At 43.2% G+C, this 18686-nt stretch overlaps 1 protein-coding gene across 12 annotated transcripts in view; it reads left to right on the top strand.

The window, feature by feature from the left end:
* The window catches only part of AFF2 (ALF transcription elongation factor 2), a 535022-nt gene that overhangs the window by 426377 nt on the left and 89959 nt on the right, over positions 1-18686 (top strand). For all 12 annotated transcript variants that reach the window (XM_085006501.1, XM_085006500.1, XM_085006502.1 and 9 more), the window contains one exon: positions 12658-12695. In XM_085006501.1, the coding sequence (XP_084862627.1) occupies positions 12658-12695 (38 nt within the window). The remainder of the gene's footprint in view (positions 1-12657; positions 12696-18686) is intronic.

The raw sequence follows: 18686 nt of genomic DNA on the forward strand, positions 1-18686 counted from the left end.
AGTGGTGCCAGGATGTGTCCACTGGGCTTTGGGGAGACAGTGGCATGATCCAGTAGGACAGGCTTCTTTCCTTTTGGTCCATTTTTCTTCTTACGTTCTCAGGATTAGAAGAACTCCTGAAAATGAGGGGTTAAACCTGGAATCAATTTTCATTTACAGCTGAGAAGCAGTTATTGATGCTGTGTTTGCAGTTCAATAAAAGATCTAAAGATATAGACCTGGTGCTTCTCTTTCAACGTAAGCAGCCTAATCAGTCTCAAATGTTTTTTGTTTTTTTTTTTAACAAAGAAATTGTATTGACAGGTTTCTTAAAATTGCTGTCTTTAAAGTTTTAAGCGGTCCACAATTTGACCTATTCCAAAGGCTTCCAGATTGTGCGGTGGCCAAACTCCAGCGCTCCCTCCAGTACAGACTCATAGAGCCAGGTAAACATCTGCTTGATGTTTCCTTGAATGTTATCCTGATGCTTGATTTATGCGGCTCGAAGCGTGTAATATCTGCCTTCTGAAGCCCATTAGGTGTGGGCATTGGCGCTCCCATTCTCTAATCATCTCAGATTGCCATGAGATGCCTCAGACTTCACAAGTATAAAGGCCATAAAAGAAATAGGTGTTGTTAGAAACAGCCTTTAGGGAATTTTAATATTCTTGCCATCTTACGATTAACGTGAGGGAGGTGGCAACCTGAGGTGACTTGCTTTAGCCCAGTGAGAAATTCAGAGCCCTTAGCAATGTGGTACTTAATTCGCAGCATGTTCCTGGGGAACGTTTGGACTTTTCAACTAGTTGCTAGTAGCAGAGCTGTAGCTCAAGCATGTTAACATTCACAGAAAAATATTGTCTTCCAAGCTCTTTTCCTCCACTTCATAGTTTTACTTTTTATCTGAAGGTCACAATTACCTCAAACACAAAACAGCTCGTTTTTAATCCAAGTTCTTGATTTTGGTGTTCTTTTTATCTCTCTCTCTCTCTTTTTTTTTTTTTTTTTTTTGGTGATCGTTTCTGCTGGACAACAAAGCGATTCAGTGACTACATGTCCACACAGCCATCCTCTTTCAGATTCTTTCCCCACGTAGATGACCCCAGAATATTGTGTAGCATTCCCTGTGCTCTACAGCAGGTCCTTGATTCACTTTTGTTTGTTGGTTTGTTTGTTATTGTTGTTATTATGGGGACAGCTCCCTGGCTAGGTTGTTATTTGATAATTGCACGTGAAATGAATTACATGGGAGCAGAAAATCTGAACATTCTGGCAGCTTTGGGATGTGTTTCTTATGCCTGTGATGCATATTGAGCTTTCAAAACCTAGTGGCCGAAGCCCACTTCTCTGTTTAAGGTTTGCTACTGGAGAGGGGGCAGAGTGGGGACCTGCTAGAATGAAGTCATTCGTTGTGACAACAGATACTCTCCCCCGCTGTAATGGTTCCTGTTTTTTACCCACAGTTCTCCGTCATCATGCTGAACAAGTTGTTACCTCCCCAAGGTTCCTCTGCATTTCCATTTACTTCGTTATCAGCAGAAAGGCTGGGGAAGGCCTCTTCAGTAATGACATCGATATGGCACACACAGCAAGAGAGGTCAGCCTGTCAGAGCTATAGAAACAGCACATGGATTAGGATGAAACCAGTGCAGAATAACTCTGATAGAGTCGTTTAATGTAAACAGGTTATCTGTTGGTGCTTTTCATTGAACTCCCCCCCCCCCAAGAAAATGATCGAGTTTGGGCTGTTAAGGTTGCAGAATGTAGCGGAATAAAATCTGTATGTTATCATACTCAAACTATCCAGCAATTAGAAAATGAGAGGACAGTTTAATTTATTCATTAAAGACAGGAAAGTAAATAGGATAACATATAAGGTTAATAGAATAACATTGGCCTTCATATTCCCAAGATTGTGCTTCCCATTTGGCTGTATTAGCATAGAGACTAGATTAATAAGAAAGTGCTTAGGGCTTGTATGATGTGATGTTTAATATGCTCCAGGCAGGTCTGTGACTGTTTAGAAATCTGCATGCTGATTTTTTTCATTGTAATTAGGTCTTCTACTTTTAATACCAAAGATTTTGACTTGTAGTCTCCATCGATGGCCTTTTTATTGTAATCTCTTCGGTAAAAGGCTGTGAGCACACGGAGAGGCCGAGGAGCACAGCGTTTTTACACGTGCTACATAGGTCACAGCTGATGACCAGACACTGACTAACGTCCACTACAACTTATGAATTGGCCACCTGTGAGCATTTTGGTTGCAAACCCAATGGCTGTTTTGCTTAACTTTTTTTTTCTCCCAGTGACCTTAAATCAGACATTGGTGAGGATGTGCTGCTTGCCCCAAGGTCTAAATGGAAACAAAAATGTGCACAATCTGTTATTTGGGAAAAGAGAACTCTCCCATGGAACAGGGATGACCACAGCCTTTTATCCACAAAGAGCACATGGGAATCAGGCTCTGTAAATGGGGTGGAGGGGGAGCAGAGGCCACCTCTGGGGAGGTGAGAATCATTAAGTCAATATGTTTTTGTTTTATTTCAGATTTAATTTTTTTATTTGAATGATTTTTATTTTTTTTTCCGTTATAGCTGGTTTACAGTGTTCTGTCAACTTTCTACTGCACAGCAAGGTGACCCAGTCACACATATATATATACATTCTTTTTTCTCACACTATCATGCTCCACCATAAGTGACTAGATCTAGTTCCCAGTGCTATACAGCAGGATCTCGCTGCTTATCCATTCCAAAGGCCATAGTTTGCATCTATGAACCCCAGACTCCCCATCCATCCCACTCCCTCCCCCTCCCCCTGGGCAACCACAAGTCCATTCTCCAAGTCCATGAGTTTCTTTTCTGTGGAAAGGTTCATTTGTGCCATATATTAGATTCCAGATATAAGTGATATCATATGGTATTTGTCTTTCTCTTTCTGACTTACTTCAATCAATATGAGAGTCTCTCATTCCATCCATGGTGCTGCAAATGACATGATTTTGTTCTTTTTAATGGCTGAGTAGTATTCCATTGTGTATATATACCACATCTTTCTAATCCAATCATCTGTTGATGGACATTTGGGGTGTTTCCATGTCTTGGCTGTTGTAAATAGTGCTGCAAAGAACATGTGGGTGCATGTGCCTCTTTCAAGGAAAGTTTTGTCTGGATATGTGCCTGAGAGTGGGATTGCTGGGTCATATGGTAGTTCTATGTATAGTTTTCTGAGGTACCTCCATACTCTTCTCTATAGTGGTTGTACCAGCTTACATTCTCACCAACAGTGAAGGAGGGTTCCCTTTTCTCCACACCCCCTTCAGCATTTGTTGATGGTGGACTTACTAAGGATGGCCATTCTGATGGGTGTAAGGTGGTATCTCATGGTAGTTTTGATTTGCATTTCTCTAATAATCAGGGATGTTGAGCATTTTTTCATGTGCTTGTTGGGCATCTGTACATCCTCCTTGGAAAAATGACTATTCGGGTCTTTTGCTTATTTTTCCATTGGGTGGTTGGCTTTTTTGCTTTTGAGTTGTATAAGCTATTTGTATATTGTAGAGATTAAACCCTTGTTGGTTGCATCATTTGAAACTATTTTCTCTCATTATGTAAATTGTCTTTTTGGGTTTTTTTTATGTATTCCTTTGCTGTGCAAAAGGTTATCAGTTTGACTAGATCCCTTTGGTTTATTTTTGCTTTTATTTCTGTTGCCTTTGGAGACTGACCTGAGAAAACATTTGTAAGGTTGATGTCAGAGAATGTTTTGCCTATGTTCTCTTCTAAGAGTTTGATGGTGTCTTGTCTTACGTTTAAGTCTTTAAGCCCTTTCATTAAGTCAGTTTGAATCAAAGTGCAGGAAGGAACAGGCACCACCATGTTATGCTTGTCACTGCCTCTGGGCTGGAGGAAGTGGCTTCACAACATTGGTCCTCTCGCCACTCCCACCCCTGTTCTTTGGTCCCAGCATGCTTCATCACCCCAATTTGGGTCCCAAATCCATGGCTGGAGGTTCTGTCTTAGTCATAAGCTAATAAACCCCAGGCAGTGTACCACATGTACCCAAGTTTATTGGAGGTGTCCAAGTCTTGAGTTTAATCAGGGTTCTAGCATGTATTAGAGCAACACGAATGCCTCCAGTAATAAAACACTTTGCCAAACTGAAAATGTAAGCTTTTGAAATTCTGAGGCTGGCTTGGAAAAAAGGTGCTGGGCCTTTGGTTCAGGGTCTAGAAATGCTTTACTCTGTCTCCCAAATATCTGCCACCTGCTGGAAAAATCTTTGCCCTGAACAGAAAGCAGAATCTGTCTTCTTCTTAAGTCAAAATTCAAAATTCAAGTGGATAGGCAGATAAAAGCAGCAGACCTTTCCAAAATGCACAGCATGGCATAAAGCATTTGTCACAGAGTATCTCACAGGAGTCTTTAGAACATTTGATATAAACATCTATACATTTGCTAAAAGATCTTATTTCTTGTCGGTGGAGGTGGACTCAATATGTATCCTTCATGTGTGCATTAAAAAACACCAGACCTTAAAATGAACATGTGCATTAAAAGATACCTTTTAAATGACCAAGGAGGGTCCTTACTCCAGCTGCCCGATTGTGCCAGCAAGGACACTGAGGCATGGAGAGGTCCATTGATATTTGGTCTTGTGTAGTAATAGGAAATTTACTATACTTACTGGTCTCTGTCCCCAGTTCCTGGCACAGAGCTCCTTAATCCCTTGACATTTCATAAGTGATAAGAGCACTAGGAGCATCTTTTGGTCTAATACTTGGTCTTTAGCCCAGGATACTAAATCTCTTGGAATTTTCTGGGCAATAGGAGTGTCTTTTGTTCTAATGAGGCAACTCTAGATGGGCTTCTGGATGGGAGCTGGTCACCAGAAAGACCGAGCTATAAGTTGAAGCTTGGAATTTCCAACTCCACAGTCCCATTCTCTACAGAGGGGACAGAGGCTAGAAATGGGGTTAATAGTCAATCATGCCTATGTGAGGAAGCCTCCATAACATCCCAATAGTATGGGGTTGAGAGAGCACTTGCAGGAAGAATGACACACCCCAGCTGCACAGGGACAAAAACTCCTACATTTGGGACCCTCTGAGACCTCGCCCAATGTATGTCTTCATCTGCCTGTTCATCTGCATCCTTTATTATATCCTTTAATAAACCAGTAAACATAAGTAACTGTTTTCTTGAGTTCTGTGAGCCACTCTAGCAAATTAATCAAACCCAAGGAGGGGGCTATGGGAACCTCTCATGTATAGCTGATTGATCTGAAGCACAAGTGACCACTTGGGCTTGTGACTGGCATCTGAAGTAGGGGAAGGCCGTCTTGTGGGACTGAGCCCTTAAACTGTGGGATGTGATGCTCTCTCCAGGTAGACAGTGTTAGCAGTGAGTTACACTGTAGCACACCCAGCTTGTGTTGCAGAAATGCGCTTGGTGTGGGAAATCCCTACACACATCTGGTGTTAGAGCATTGTGAGTATGGTCGGAGTGTGAGAATAAAGGAGAAGGACAGATGGAAGATTACTGGATTTTCTAATACAGATATAGGATAAAAATGGATGTAGCCTCCTTTTCCGGAGTATAACATGCTCTAAAGGGAGAGAAGCCTGAACACATAGTACTGAAGATGCACCATCAGTATTCCCTCCCATGTAGGTTTTGGAATACTTATACTGTTGAGTACCTACTATGCACTAAGAATGCTCGTCCCGTTTTCTGGTTATACATGGTAAGGAGCTTCTATTAGGTATTGATTTTCTCATAGCAAAGGATACATGTCATTCCGTGAGAGGCGCCTCCCTAGTATCAGGGGCAAGAGAGCTCGGATTAGCTGGAAGAAAGAAAATTGAATTTTCAAATCCAAAAACCCCAGGGGAACAGAGTTGCTAAATGCTACTTACATTGGCCCTTCTAATCGGGAGCATAAATAAGCCAATCCTGAGACAGTCTGCCTCATGTCTCCCTATTTACTCTGCTTAGAGAATGATCAGTGTCAACAGATGACTCTTAGGAGAGAAATGTGCTTCTTTACTATAAACAATGCATTTTTCATTGAGTTACAATATACCAAAACTTTAGTTATAAACACACCCACCAGTTGACAAATAAATCTTGCTCAAGGGTTTTGTATCCAGTAAAAGAACCAGGCTAGAGGGAGCAAGGCTTAATGGAACACAAGCATTCCTGAATCCTGTTGTCACATCATCTTTGGGCCAGACTCTCAAAAAAGTCCTTTTGGTTTCCATGTTAGTGAAATACACACTCCGGGACAAGTGGGACCTGCTTGGAGGCCTCTCTTCAACTGGCGTGGGCAGGATCTTGAGCAGCGAGTTGGGTGAAGTTGATCAGGAATTCAGCGAGCATTGGGAAGCCATGGAGTCGTGATCAAGGTGGAGCATGAAATGGGGTGATGATAGGGGGAGCAGAGGCCCAAAGAAGAGGCCGTGGCCATTGTCCTGGTGAGAGGGAACAAGACCCCTGCTAGGCCACAGCTGCAGGAAGAGTAGGAGGTGTGAATTCGAGCCTCTTGTGCAGTTGTAGAATGGATCCAGAGTCACATGCTCCTGGAGGCCAGCTCTCCCTCCGGAGGCCTCTTTTCCTCCTCTGTGCAGAGCTGGGGACCCTCCAACAATCTTTCCTACCCGGAACAGCCTCTCGGTTTCTACCATCAGCTCCAGTTCTTCTCCCTAATCCATGTTTCTTATGTGACTGTTAGGTGCCAGGCACTTGGAACAAATTTCCTCCAATCTCTGCCTGTCAAAATCCTACTCCCACCCCCGTTATGTCTAGTGCAGGCCTACTTCATATATGCATCAAAAACAATGAATTACATTAAAATGGGAGAAGCCCAATACTCTAAAGCTAGGCAACATGTTTTTGCTAACTTCAGGTAGGTTCAAGATTCAAATACAGGATGTTTCCATGTTCCATTCTGGGCACTCATCCAGAGGGTTAAATATAGTGGGGAGTGTTTTCCTAAAGATTGCAGTCCCTGGATGTAAAGTCAGAAAATCAGGCAGGCATCCAGGTGTTGCAGAATGCTGAGTGACATTCTCTCCTCTTAAGCTGCAATCCTGGCTGTGCGTGCGTGCTGCCAGCTGAAACCCCAGCCTACAGGATATAATATAAACCTCTTGCTGTTTCACTCATTCCAGTGAAATCTATTTCAATGCTGTAATTAAGCAATTCATTTTTATATTTTGGCAAGTGCTCTCAGGATATGTCTCTTTAATTGATTTGACCAGTTCTGTAGGTATTGATTTTAGACCATCTGAATACCCTAATGATGAGTTCATTTGTTAGTAGAAGAGTTTCTCTTCTGAACTTAGCCAGTCAATGCAATCTACCAATACATGCCACTGGGTTAAGGTATGGCTGTGCCTCACAGAGCAGCCCTGTGAAAAGTTAAAGGTAAAACAGGGAAACACAAAGCCAGTGCCATCACGTGCTCCTCTGCCTTATTTCCATAATGCATAGTATCTAGTTATTTGAAATCATCTGAATGATTGACTTTTCACTTTTTATCAAGAAATGTATTATATAGAGGCAGCTTGGGTGTACCTGCTAGTAGAATGCCAAGAAAGAAACATGTAAGCAGGAAATGTATGAGGCATGCAGAGCAATGGTAATAGAATCACATTTTATGCTTGACTGACAGTATGATTATTGATTAAGGGAAAAAGCAGTGGCTGACTACGTAGCCTTGTAAAATGAGTCCACAGCTACAATCTCTCTAGGCCTTCCGACTGCTCACTTTGACAATCTCAACAAACAGGAAACAGACTGCACCGAGTTTGTTTTCTGTAAATCTCAGTGGGGCTGTAATGTCACGTCTGGATATAAATGCTCAGGACATGCTTCTTAAAAGGCCAAAAAGATTCTCTAAATTTTTTCATGAATATGGTATACCTGTCATTGGACTAAAATAACAAACAGTTCATGATGTGTAATCCATGGGACAGAATTACCTTACCAAAGAATTTTGAAAATGCTTTACATGCTGCATCTTCTCCCTAAATAAATATGATGTTCTCTGTGCCCTGGAGGACAGGGCTCAATAGATAGCCTCTTTCCTCTCTCCCTTCCTTCCCTCTTTACTTCTTTCTATTTTCTCGCAATAACTACATTTTCTGGTTCACACATTTCAGTGTGGTCCTTGAGTCACTTCAGCTTCAGTGCAGCAAAAGGATTCTCTGCAGAACAGGAAAGACAAGGTCCTGCTTCTTTTCAGGAAGGTAGATTTAATGAACGAGCAACTATAAGCATGTCCTTAGCCACATCCTCCCTCCTGAGGAAATAAATTTGCTGCTTAGCAGGATACCACCAATAGTACAACGCTGATAATGAGAGAAGAATCGCCTCATAAACACTCCTTGGAATGAGACAAGTGTCTTCTCCCTGGGAATGTAATTTCTCAAGCTGCCATATCATGGAGGGGGCTCACCTAGGATAGCATCCTCAGGGCTTCCCAACCTCAGGGTCAAATGTTAGTGTAAAAGCAAAGAGCCCTCCTGATGGAGTGAGATGTGAGAAGGTGGACTGCTAACAGAGGAGACAGTCAGAAAAGAAGGATGCTTCCTAGGCTTCTTTGCAGTGGGATGGAGGAGGGAGGTGGGGAATGGAGTGTACGTGCATGCGTTTGTGCCCTCACAGCATGTCAGGTGCTCTGATCTCTCTACCACCAACACCAGTCCCCAAGACGGGTCAGGGCAGAGGCCTGTGTGGAGGTAGAGGGCCCTCTCTCCTGCTGGGCTAGGCCTGGCAGTATCTAAACATATCAAAGTCTTCCTCAAGTCTTTCCAGACAGAAGCATTCTGTTCACCCCAGAACTAGTCCTGATACGGAGAGAGGAAGAATATAACTTCTATCTATAATCCTTGTTGAAATAACTGCATAGGTTTGATACTGCAGCCTGGCCACTGGTCAGAAAGCCCATCAACTCTCTGACCAGTGAAAAATGTATGCACCGTGAGTTTTGGTTACCAAAGGGAGAAAGCGTGGAGAGGGATAAATAAGGAGTCTGGGATTAAGAGATACACACTACTATATATAAAGTAGATAAACAACAAGGCTCTACTCTAGGGCACAGGAAACTATATAGTCAATATCTTGTAATAAACCATAAAGGAAAAGAATCTGAATAATGTATATCCGAATCACTTTGCTATATACCTGAGACTAACACAACCTTGTAAATCTACTATACTTCAGTAAAAAATAAAAATGCCTGCACCAATGTCCATGTGGAATGTGGTCACAATCAAGATGCACTTTTTTGCTTAGCAGGCTCTGGTTTCTAGAGCGCTATCGTGGATGTTGGCTACTCACAAGCATGGCTGATATAGACAAGAAAGGAATGATTGTCCTCATTTTTCAAATGAGGCAACAGAGGCTCCCAGATGTTAGCCCGGTCGATGATATCATGATGACAGGAAGTGGTGTGGCTGGTAGCAGAACCCAGGTTTGTGGATTTCTAGCACAGCTCTCTTTCCACTATAGCCCATTGCCTTGCATTGCAGGATACTGGAGTATGTTTTTTCTAACATCTTAATTTATTTTATCATCCGATCTTATGCTAGAATGTCCTTGATGGCAAATAAGTATCATGTTAGGGAAACAAAATAAGTAGAATATAGGTTTTAAAAACCATATAGACATTACAAATTAAAACCGCATAAGTGTTAACTATCTAGCTTCCATTTTCCAATCAGTTTAAATTACTTTAATGTATGGTTTTAAACTCAAAATTAACTGTGATCCCAATGTGTAACCCTCTTAATGCTTGGTGAATTCCACAGAATCATTTCATTTTGATTTCCCTCCTTCGGCAGGGCATCTCATATTCTCAAACATGTATCTGGAACTTGGGATAGTCTTATGTCCTGTGATTTCAAAAGAGGATTCTTTTCTCTTTGTAGATTTTGTAGGCTAATTCTTTTCCCTTGCAGACATATATATTTTGCACACAAATAATTCACTTAAACTTTCCTTCAAAGTCTCTAAAAGATTCCTTAGAGCGTGTTTAAAACAAAGCCAAGGAGTTCCCATCATGGCGCATTGGTAACAAATCCAAATAGGATCCACGAGGATGGGGGTTCGATCCCTGGCTCTGCTCAGTGGGTTAAGAGTCTGGCATTGCTGTGAGCTGTGGTGTAGGCTGGCAGCTGCAGCTCCAATGCAACCCCTAGCCTGGGAACTTTCTTATGCCTCAGGTGTGGCCCTAAAAAGCAAAAAATAAATGAATAAATGAATAAATAAATAAATACATAAAACAAAGTCAAATTACAGAGAACGTGGAGAATGCAAATCCTGAGCCGTGTCTCATGCCTGACGGACACTCCCTGCAACCGTCTACTTTGGAGATGAGCACACACCCAGGAGGATGACATGAGTGCATGTGACTAGAGCTGTCGGGACTCTGGAATGATCCCGGGTTAATTTCCAAAGAAAAGAAAACCTCTCGACATAGACATTTCCCATCAATATCCAAGCAACCCACACAAAATTAATTTGAATGAAGTTATTTTCCTATAAGGGCTGTATAAAAAGACATGTTTCAGAGAAACTAGCCTTGACCATGACTATGTGCCTCCCGATCAGAGAAAAAATAACTGGGTCTAATTGACAGTCCGGAAGCACAAAGAAGAGAGAACATTTTCAAAAAGCATGTTGCCGAATCAAAGCTAGGTTAAGCAATGTCACTTTGATTTCTCTCCTCCCCGTCTTCTGCCAGCGGCACGCTCATCCTATCCCATCCAGCATGCTTTAAAAGGAAACCACTGGAACACCATGCCCGTTACTGTGTGATAACCTAAGTCTTCTTCGGGAACAGATTTGTCTGGATTTTAAGGGGTTGGGAAGAGTGGATTCACGTGGTTTCCACGATGGCCGGTCTTCAGCCCCCTGCTATTCAGCCTCCTATTCTGCCAGCCAGGACTGGGGGAGAAAGGGTGGTAGAAAAGGCAGACAGGGGTGCGTAGAGCAGCTGCCCCTCTGGAGTGAAGGTCAACGCCTCGCCCTGACTCCTCGCTGGCCCTTCCTTTCAGCATCCTTTACAGAGACTGCTCTGGGACAGACATCCGTATCCTAAACCCCCGCGAGAGAGGACTTGAGCCAACCTGGCGCATAGTCCTTGTTTCACCATTGTCACCTGTTACCTCATTCCCTCACTTTCTTCCAGTTCCACCACTTGCCAAGATTCGGCCTCAGGCACAGATGGTGAGAAAATGATTTTTGCCTGCCGATCCAAAGAAAGTGCCCCAATATTCGTGAGTTTTTAATCTAGCAGCAGAACCTGAGACTTAATGGAGGAGAAGGGCTCGGATCTCCAGCGCTAATGTCTAAACTTGGGACATATTTCACTGATTTTTGAAAAAATGGCTTTATTGAGTTGTTAGGCATAGAAAGCCTGGATAGGCTTCTGCACCGGTCACTCAAAATGTCAAGTCCAGTGTTAGATTATAAATTGTCGGTGTTACAAGTGGTTACCTCTGCGTTCTAATTTGTAGCAGTATTCTCTTCCTCTTAGTACTCCCCCACCGCCAAGCTTCACAAATACACAGGTCTCCAAATGGAGACTTTTTTAAAGGGTGCGAGGAACCCTGAGGTGGTCAAAGGGATGCTTCAGTTCTCCCCATAGTGAATGTTATTTCTGCAGCCTGAAAAAGTCGAGGAGAGTGCAAGTTTGGTTCTGATTACATAATTATGCTACAGAAGTATGAAAAAAAAATCATCGCTAAAACCCTCCAGGTGCTTAAACAGTTTGATAGACTGTAGCCATTCTGCCATCAGCGCCCCCAGCTGTGTTGCTTAGCAACATTTTAATTCCAGAAGAATCGAAGGAGATGCAATCCCTGTGGAGAGGGAAACAGAAATAAGAGGGCTGTTGACAGATGATCTGAGTTGTTTCTTCTAATATACTGTGAAGATCACTAGCTCTTTTCATGAATGATAAATGGACTGTACACAGATCAATGGCTTCAGCAATAAGCTGGAACCAGGCTCCATGTCTAAGGGACGCGGGCCGAGAGGCCCAGAGATTTCCTCATTTCGATGATTTGGTGTGTGTTTTCTTAAAGGTTCCACGGGAGGAAATTGATCCAAGCCGTTGGTCAGCCCTTGCTCTTTTGTGGTAGCTGCTAATAAAAATGATTTTAGAAATGGATACTTTGGCCTTTCCATCACCAGGCAGGTGCACCTAGGTGCCTGGCGTAATGCAGGGTAAACGGCTTCCCACTCTAGATCTAAAAATCCCCAGCTACGCTCATGACCCTTCCCCCCTGCGCCTCCCTCCTCACCCTGTCAAAGCCAAGCAGGTGCGCTGAGGGGGGGGGGGGGGATGAGATTGGAGAGAAAGGTGGGGAGAGGAAGATGGAGCTGTGCGTCTAAGGGCCCACTCCCATGGGCACCGCTGAACTTCCCAGGCCGCTTGGCAGTGCCCGCCTGTGTCCGACAGCCGCACTTGGACAGGTAACCGTGCTCCCCGGGAGACGAAAATTGCTTTCTGCGTCTCCAGCCTGCTTCTCTCCAGCAGCCTGCCTCGGTTAGCTCCTCATGGTTCTAAAGAGCGTTTTACATTGCTTATTGTTTGGGTAACTAGTTCCAAAGATAATGCCTGCTAATGTTGTCTAATTGCATTTTTTTTCCCTTCTGTTTACAGGCTGTTGAAAAGGCAAAACCTAAGAATAATCCTGTGAAGTAAGTTATTTTTTTTATTAGTTGGAAACGTTCATTTGAATGGACTCCAGGCTTGTGAAAAAAGAAGGTCGTAAAAGAGACCTTGATTTTGAGTTCATCTCTGTTCGTGACAATTTCAAAACAGAAACAGAAACAAAACAAGCAGGAAAAGAAAAAAACAAAACCCAAAAAACCTCCAATGAGCAGGGACCTGCTTTTTTGATTCTTCCTGTGGTCCTGATGAGAAAGTGCTCCAAGTTATGCCCAGTTTACATAAATTAATATGTGCTGTCCGTGAATAGCTGCCAAATACTATTATAATCATATTCAATGCATAGTACTTCAAGCCTTTGGGTTTTGCACATGCTAAAAAGATTACATTTTTAATTGCAAACCTTGGACCTATGACAGAGACGTAAATGGCTGAAAATGTGCCAAGTGATTTGGAGCCACGTGGGGAGGTTTGGCACCTCGGCATCGAGGCCTCACTACTCTGTTAATGAAAAGCCCATAAAAATATATTTAACTGAAGGTTTTTCTAGCTAACAGAAAGCTATTTCCAAGGCATTTTATGAGACACTCTTAAATTATAAGCAAGCCGCCCAGCACTCTTTTAAATATAGTACATCTTAGACATCCCGGCTCTTCCAGGAGGGAGGCTTTCAAATTTAAGATGTCTGTCTTGTCACTTGGGTTTGTGACATCTGATTGCAGTGTTATGATGCATACCAGTTCCGCCAGCCATGTGGCCTAGGAGGGTCTGCTCTATTTGCCAGGTGACTGTGGGTCTGGTAACATCGTATCTTAAGGAACTACGTGTTGATGTCAGTAGACTTCCATCATAGTGGATGCACCAAATTCAGAAATGGAGAGTATGTGGATTTATCTTTTCATCCATGTCTTTCAATATAAAGTGTACGTCTGGTAGGTGGCAGATAGTCAAATCTTGCTTGTATCCCCCCTAGTCTGACAGTCTCTGCCTTTTGACTGGATTGTTAAATCCACTCACATTTAATGTTATTATTGATACAGTGCGCTATGTCATTATATAGTTGGAGGGCATAACTTTTCATAGTTTCTAGGAGAAGGGATCCGCTGATGCCAATGACAAGAAGGGTGCCTGTGTCCTTACAAAATAATTAACCTTTCCAAGTCACTGGGGTCGTGTTTAGGACACCATTCAGTCCAAGATCTGATTTGTTTTTCTGAAGGGTTTTGTGTACTTTGTTTTTATTTTTTACGCCAGCGTCGTCCTATGGGAGTGTTTTTAGTAGCTGGGGTTTTGTCTAGTTGTTTGGTCGGGGCTGCAATCTTCTCTGCCGCCTGATTTCTTTTCTGTCGATGCCCGGAAGGCTTCTCTACTGCGAGCCCGTGGCAGGCAAGCTCCAGTGGATTAGAGGACCGTGCTAATGAGGCCAAGGCCAGGACTGGAGTCCCTGGGTGGGCCATTACTGATCTTCTTTCCTGTAGTCCGACTGCACCCCTCCCTGCAGTCCCCCACGGGCAGATGGATGCCCCGGGTCACAAGGGATGGGGCGGGGGCTGGAGGAGTGTAAATCTGACCCTCAGTGGGACAAAAATCTCCAAGTTCAAGCCCTCCCAATCAGAAGTGAGTCCCAAGCTCCATCTTTGCGCACACAAGACAGCACCTCCACCATGTGCGGGGGTCGGATTCAATCATACTCTACAGATAATTTTATTTTTATGAGCTCTTGTTAATCACAGTACAGACTCTCTTTCAAGTCTAGCCCTTTAAGGACTATTGTAAAGAGGAAGGCGGAAAACTAAAAGAGTCAAAGGATTGCTAATAGAACGTGGAGCGATGTTTACTTTTCAATATATCTGAAAACCTGTCCGGTAGTAAAACCTAACTCAACACTGGAGTTCCCGTCATGGCGCAGTGGTTAACAAATCCGACTGGGAACCCTGAGGTTGTGGGTTCGGTCCCTGGCCTTGCTCAGTGGGTGAAGGATCCGGGGTTGCCGTGAGCTGTGGTGTAGGTTGCAGACGTGGCTCGGATCCCGCATTGCTGTGGCTCTGGCGTAGGCCGGTGGCTACAGCTCCGATTCGACCCCTAGCCTGGGAACCTCCATATGCCGCGGGAGCGGCCCAAGAAATAGCAAGAAGACAAAAAAAAAAAAAAAAAAAAAAAAAAAAACAAAAAAAAAAACCTAACTCAACTCCGACTGGGAGGTGTTTAGACTCATCTTCTCATTAAATAAGATATTGCTCTCAGTGTGAGTCTGAGTGTACGGCTGCATTGGTACCCAGTACCTTGATACCTAACTCACTTGCCCAGCCACAACCATCTGGACACTTTCGGCTCAGGGACAGGAACTCTGCTCTGACGGCAGAGCAGAAGCAGGGGTTTTTAAAGTTTTATGCATAACGGTCTTCCTCCCGTCTCTGATGTCTGCCAGAGAATTTCAGTTACACACAGTGCACTGGGGCCCCAAACAGCGTCAGGGTTCAGTGCGTGTTTTCTGAATGAATGAACAAGTAAACAAATTGGACGCATCCTGGAAAACCGTCCTTTTAGGAACCCGGCTGGGGGACTTCATAAGACCGGTAGCTACCGTAGGAGCCAGAGCAGAGAGACTCATGTGTTGGGACTGACCAAGTTGTCCCTTCTCCTGTTGTGACTCAGGCCACGTGTAAAATGTTGCCACGTTGTTCTGGTTCATACTAGTTGCTCTGCCTCCGACCACTTACTGGCTTGAGCTTGTACACAGGCATTAATGCGCAATTCTTTGTTTGGGTGCAATGGGAAGTGTGTGCAGCCTGGCTGGAAAAGTAGCGCTCTGGAGGCAAAGTGGACAACTCAAGTGTGGACACAGATTGGGGGGGACAGTTATTATGTGTGATTGGTTGTCATCCATTGGTGCAGAGTCTGGCAAATGGTTGGGGAAAAAAAATCAAAAGAAGAATATTTTGTGACTTGTGAACATGATATGAAATTCAAATTTCAGTATCTATAAAAGAAGTTTTATTGGCACACAGCTCCACTCATTTGTTTCCATCTCGTCTGTGGTTCCTTTTCTGCTACAATGGCAGAGCTGAGACTGTACAAACCAAAAAACCGAAAATGCTTCCTGTCTGTCCCCTTCCAGAAAAAGTTTGCTGAATCCTGCTCTGGTTGGTCAGGTAGAAAAGGCACAGATGCAAGCTTTCCTGTGGCTGTGATGTTTACACGCTCAACCCTTTCTCGTCTCATCCTCTAAAACATTGAGCAGGTCTTCACTGAGCCCTTGTCTTGGGTTCAGGATTTTCTGGGGTGGACGGACCACCTAATTCTCGTTCAGAGCACGACGAGCACTCTGAATTCAGGACCTTTGAAAATCGTTACAGATATGAGACCCAGTGACGGGGCAGTGATGCCTCGGAATCCAGTGAACACGTGGCTAGAACATATTGCTAGTCTTTCAAGTTGTGTGTAGATGAATATATTTCCAAAGGCATATGGGTTCTCTAAAATTCTGTTACTTCCCAAGATCTGACTAAGGCTAAGTAGGCTTTCAATTCAAGTAATATCAGTAAATGATTCCCAATGTTATTTAGTTTGTGTATTTTCTTCCCTAAAGGTTCATTTGCCCCTCCCTAGTTTTCAACCACTTGTTTAATTTATTTGTAATACCTCGATGGTTGTAAGCTTCTTTCATCGCCATAGGGAGACGGTGGCACACATTAATTACACTCCGTATAAAGGAGAAATTAAACACATGCTTAGTGAATGTAAGCACATAATGTACCTGGATACACTAATGACTTTATCTTGAAACATTAAATATTACCTCTGAGGGTAAGAATCAGAATTGTACGTTCTTAAGATCAGCGATGGGGACAAGAGGTGCCGGCGTACTTCTCGGGCTGTTGGAACCATGCCGATATCAAAGCTTGATTAGTACATTCAAACTGTGCCTCCTTAATGTGTCAGGGAGACTTTCGCTTGTATGCGAATGTTCGGTGGCAATTATCTGCAAGCTTCCATTATGGCAACAGGGCCTGAGAGATGTACAGACTTCTTTTACCATATGTGACTTATCACATACATTTTTTAAAAAAACACATTTCTGTTATTAAGACATATGTGATAGTACACTTCTGCAAATGTGAATTGCTTTTGGCTAAAAGCCATGCACTAATAAGTTGAGTTGAATCTAACCAAGGTTGACATCTGTTACCAAAAGAGAGAGGAAGAGAGGGAGAGGGCAGTTCTGAAGCATAAAATTCTTCATTGCTCTCACACTTTAACAATGTTGAACAACGTGGTGGTTGCCTCTCTCAAATCAGAATCAGAAGCCACTCTGCTTAGGAGATTACAGCTTTATTTAGGCACCGATCCATCTTATAGATATGGTGGTTTCATTATTGAAAATGACAAATAGTCACAGAGATTTTTCCTGACCGTGATGTTTGGCCATTATTCATTTATTCATCCAATGAATATTTATTGAGGATCTACAGCCTTCCGGGAACTGTGATAGATGCTGAGGGAATTAAAAATAAATCTGACACAGGTCTTACCCTCGAGGAGTTTAGAGTCCAGGGGGGAGATAAAATCAGTTTGTAAAGAACTAAATACAAGATAGAGAGATGTTTGTTAAGTAGGGGTGAGATAAAGTATTAGGGAGGCTCTCAGGACAGAAAGTGCATCTGGTTATCACTATTGGAGAAGGCGAGGGGAGGAAGGGACATTAGTACCAGGACAGTGAAAAGATGGGCTGGAAACTGAGGCTCAGAAGAAAGGATGGCTTACGGTCCTTGGAGCTTATCTAGATAAAAGAGATGAGCTTGGTAGAGTTAGATAGCACTGAAGCTCTACCTTGTTACTGGGACTCATCAATTAGTTCGATGATTCTTAAACATAAAAGAGCACATGGACCCGGCTCTAGTCCTAAAGCCAACACTAGCTTGGGTGTGAGATTGGATATGTTCCTTCCTTGCCACAGACCTCACCTAGACTATTTATATGGTTCTTCCACCTTTTAACCAAAGCCAAAGCTTGAAATGTTGTTTGATAATTATATTTATTTTAGGAAATATTCGACGTTAAAGTTTGGTGCAGATGCATATGAGCACATACGTTATAAACATTGCATGTCCAATACATGTGTTTATACATGCACCCGTGCACCTGCACACACACACATAATGCCTTTTCCCATAATGTCCGCCTTGTGCATTCGTGAAATGAGGGACAAGCCTCATTATTAAAGTTTTGAAGAGATACGTTAGATAGATTAGTGTGGCTCTAAGTTCTTGGGTTGAGCCTTTTAGATGGCCCCTTATGACCAAAGGTGGTTTAGTGGTTGGAGTCTGTATCACTGATGCTCTAGGATACATGCATGTCACAGACATGCAGAAAGTCACCGCATTCTCCATGTCCTCTCAGAATGATTGGGCCATGGATTCAGCACTGCATCCTGCCTAACAGAAGTCTTGTGGAAGTGTCTCCTTTAGGACCGAAAGGCTCCAGCACCATGGAGCTTTGGCACACGCTATGCTATCCATTTCCCGGGGCACGGTTTCCCAAACGTGTTTGACCACAGGGCACCTTTATCCAGCATAGTTTCATGGGCCACAGACTCAGATGCGCCAGTCCATGTGAAAAACCACACGTAGTTTGAGAAACCTCGGACCTAACCATTTACGTCTAGTCCCTAACAAGAGTACTTGAGGTGAGCAGATTATTTAAAAAGTCAACCACCAGAAGGAAAGAAATCCCCCCATGTCTGAATTGATAGAATAGTTCCATCTCTTTTATGGTGTCACCCTCTCAATGATGTTTATCAGTTGTGAATGTCCCGAGGAGCTATTCTCAAGGAGGGGAAGGGACATTTAGGGTTAGGTCCCTCCGAATGAGATCCCTAAAACTAGCAGTCCCTAATGTGCCCCCTACAACATCACCTAAAGTAAAGCCAACCCCTCATCGGCTCTGGACATTTTAAGGCTAGTTAAAGGAAAGATAACAATGAAACCTCTTTCTAAACAGCTGCATAAAATAAACTGGGC

The sequence above is a fragment of the Sus scrofa genome, chromosome X (assembly GCF_054392235.1).
Source record: "Sus scrofa isolate SSC_HxYL_T2T_F1_AM1 chromosome X, Sscrofa_HxYL_maternal_Yorkshire_Landrace_v2.0, whole genome shotgun sequence".
Taxonomy (NCBI): Eukaryota; Metazoa; Chordata; class Mammalia; order Artiodactyla; family Suidae; genus Sus; species Sus scrofa.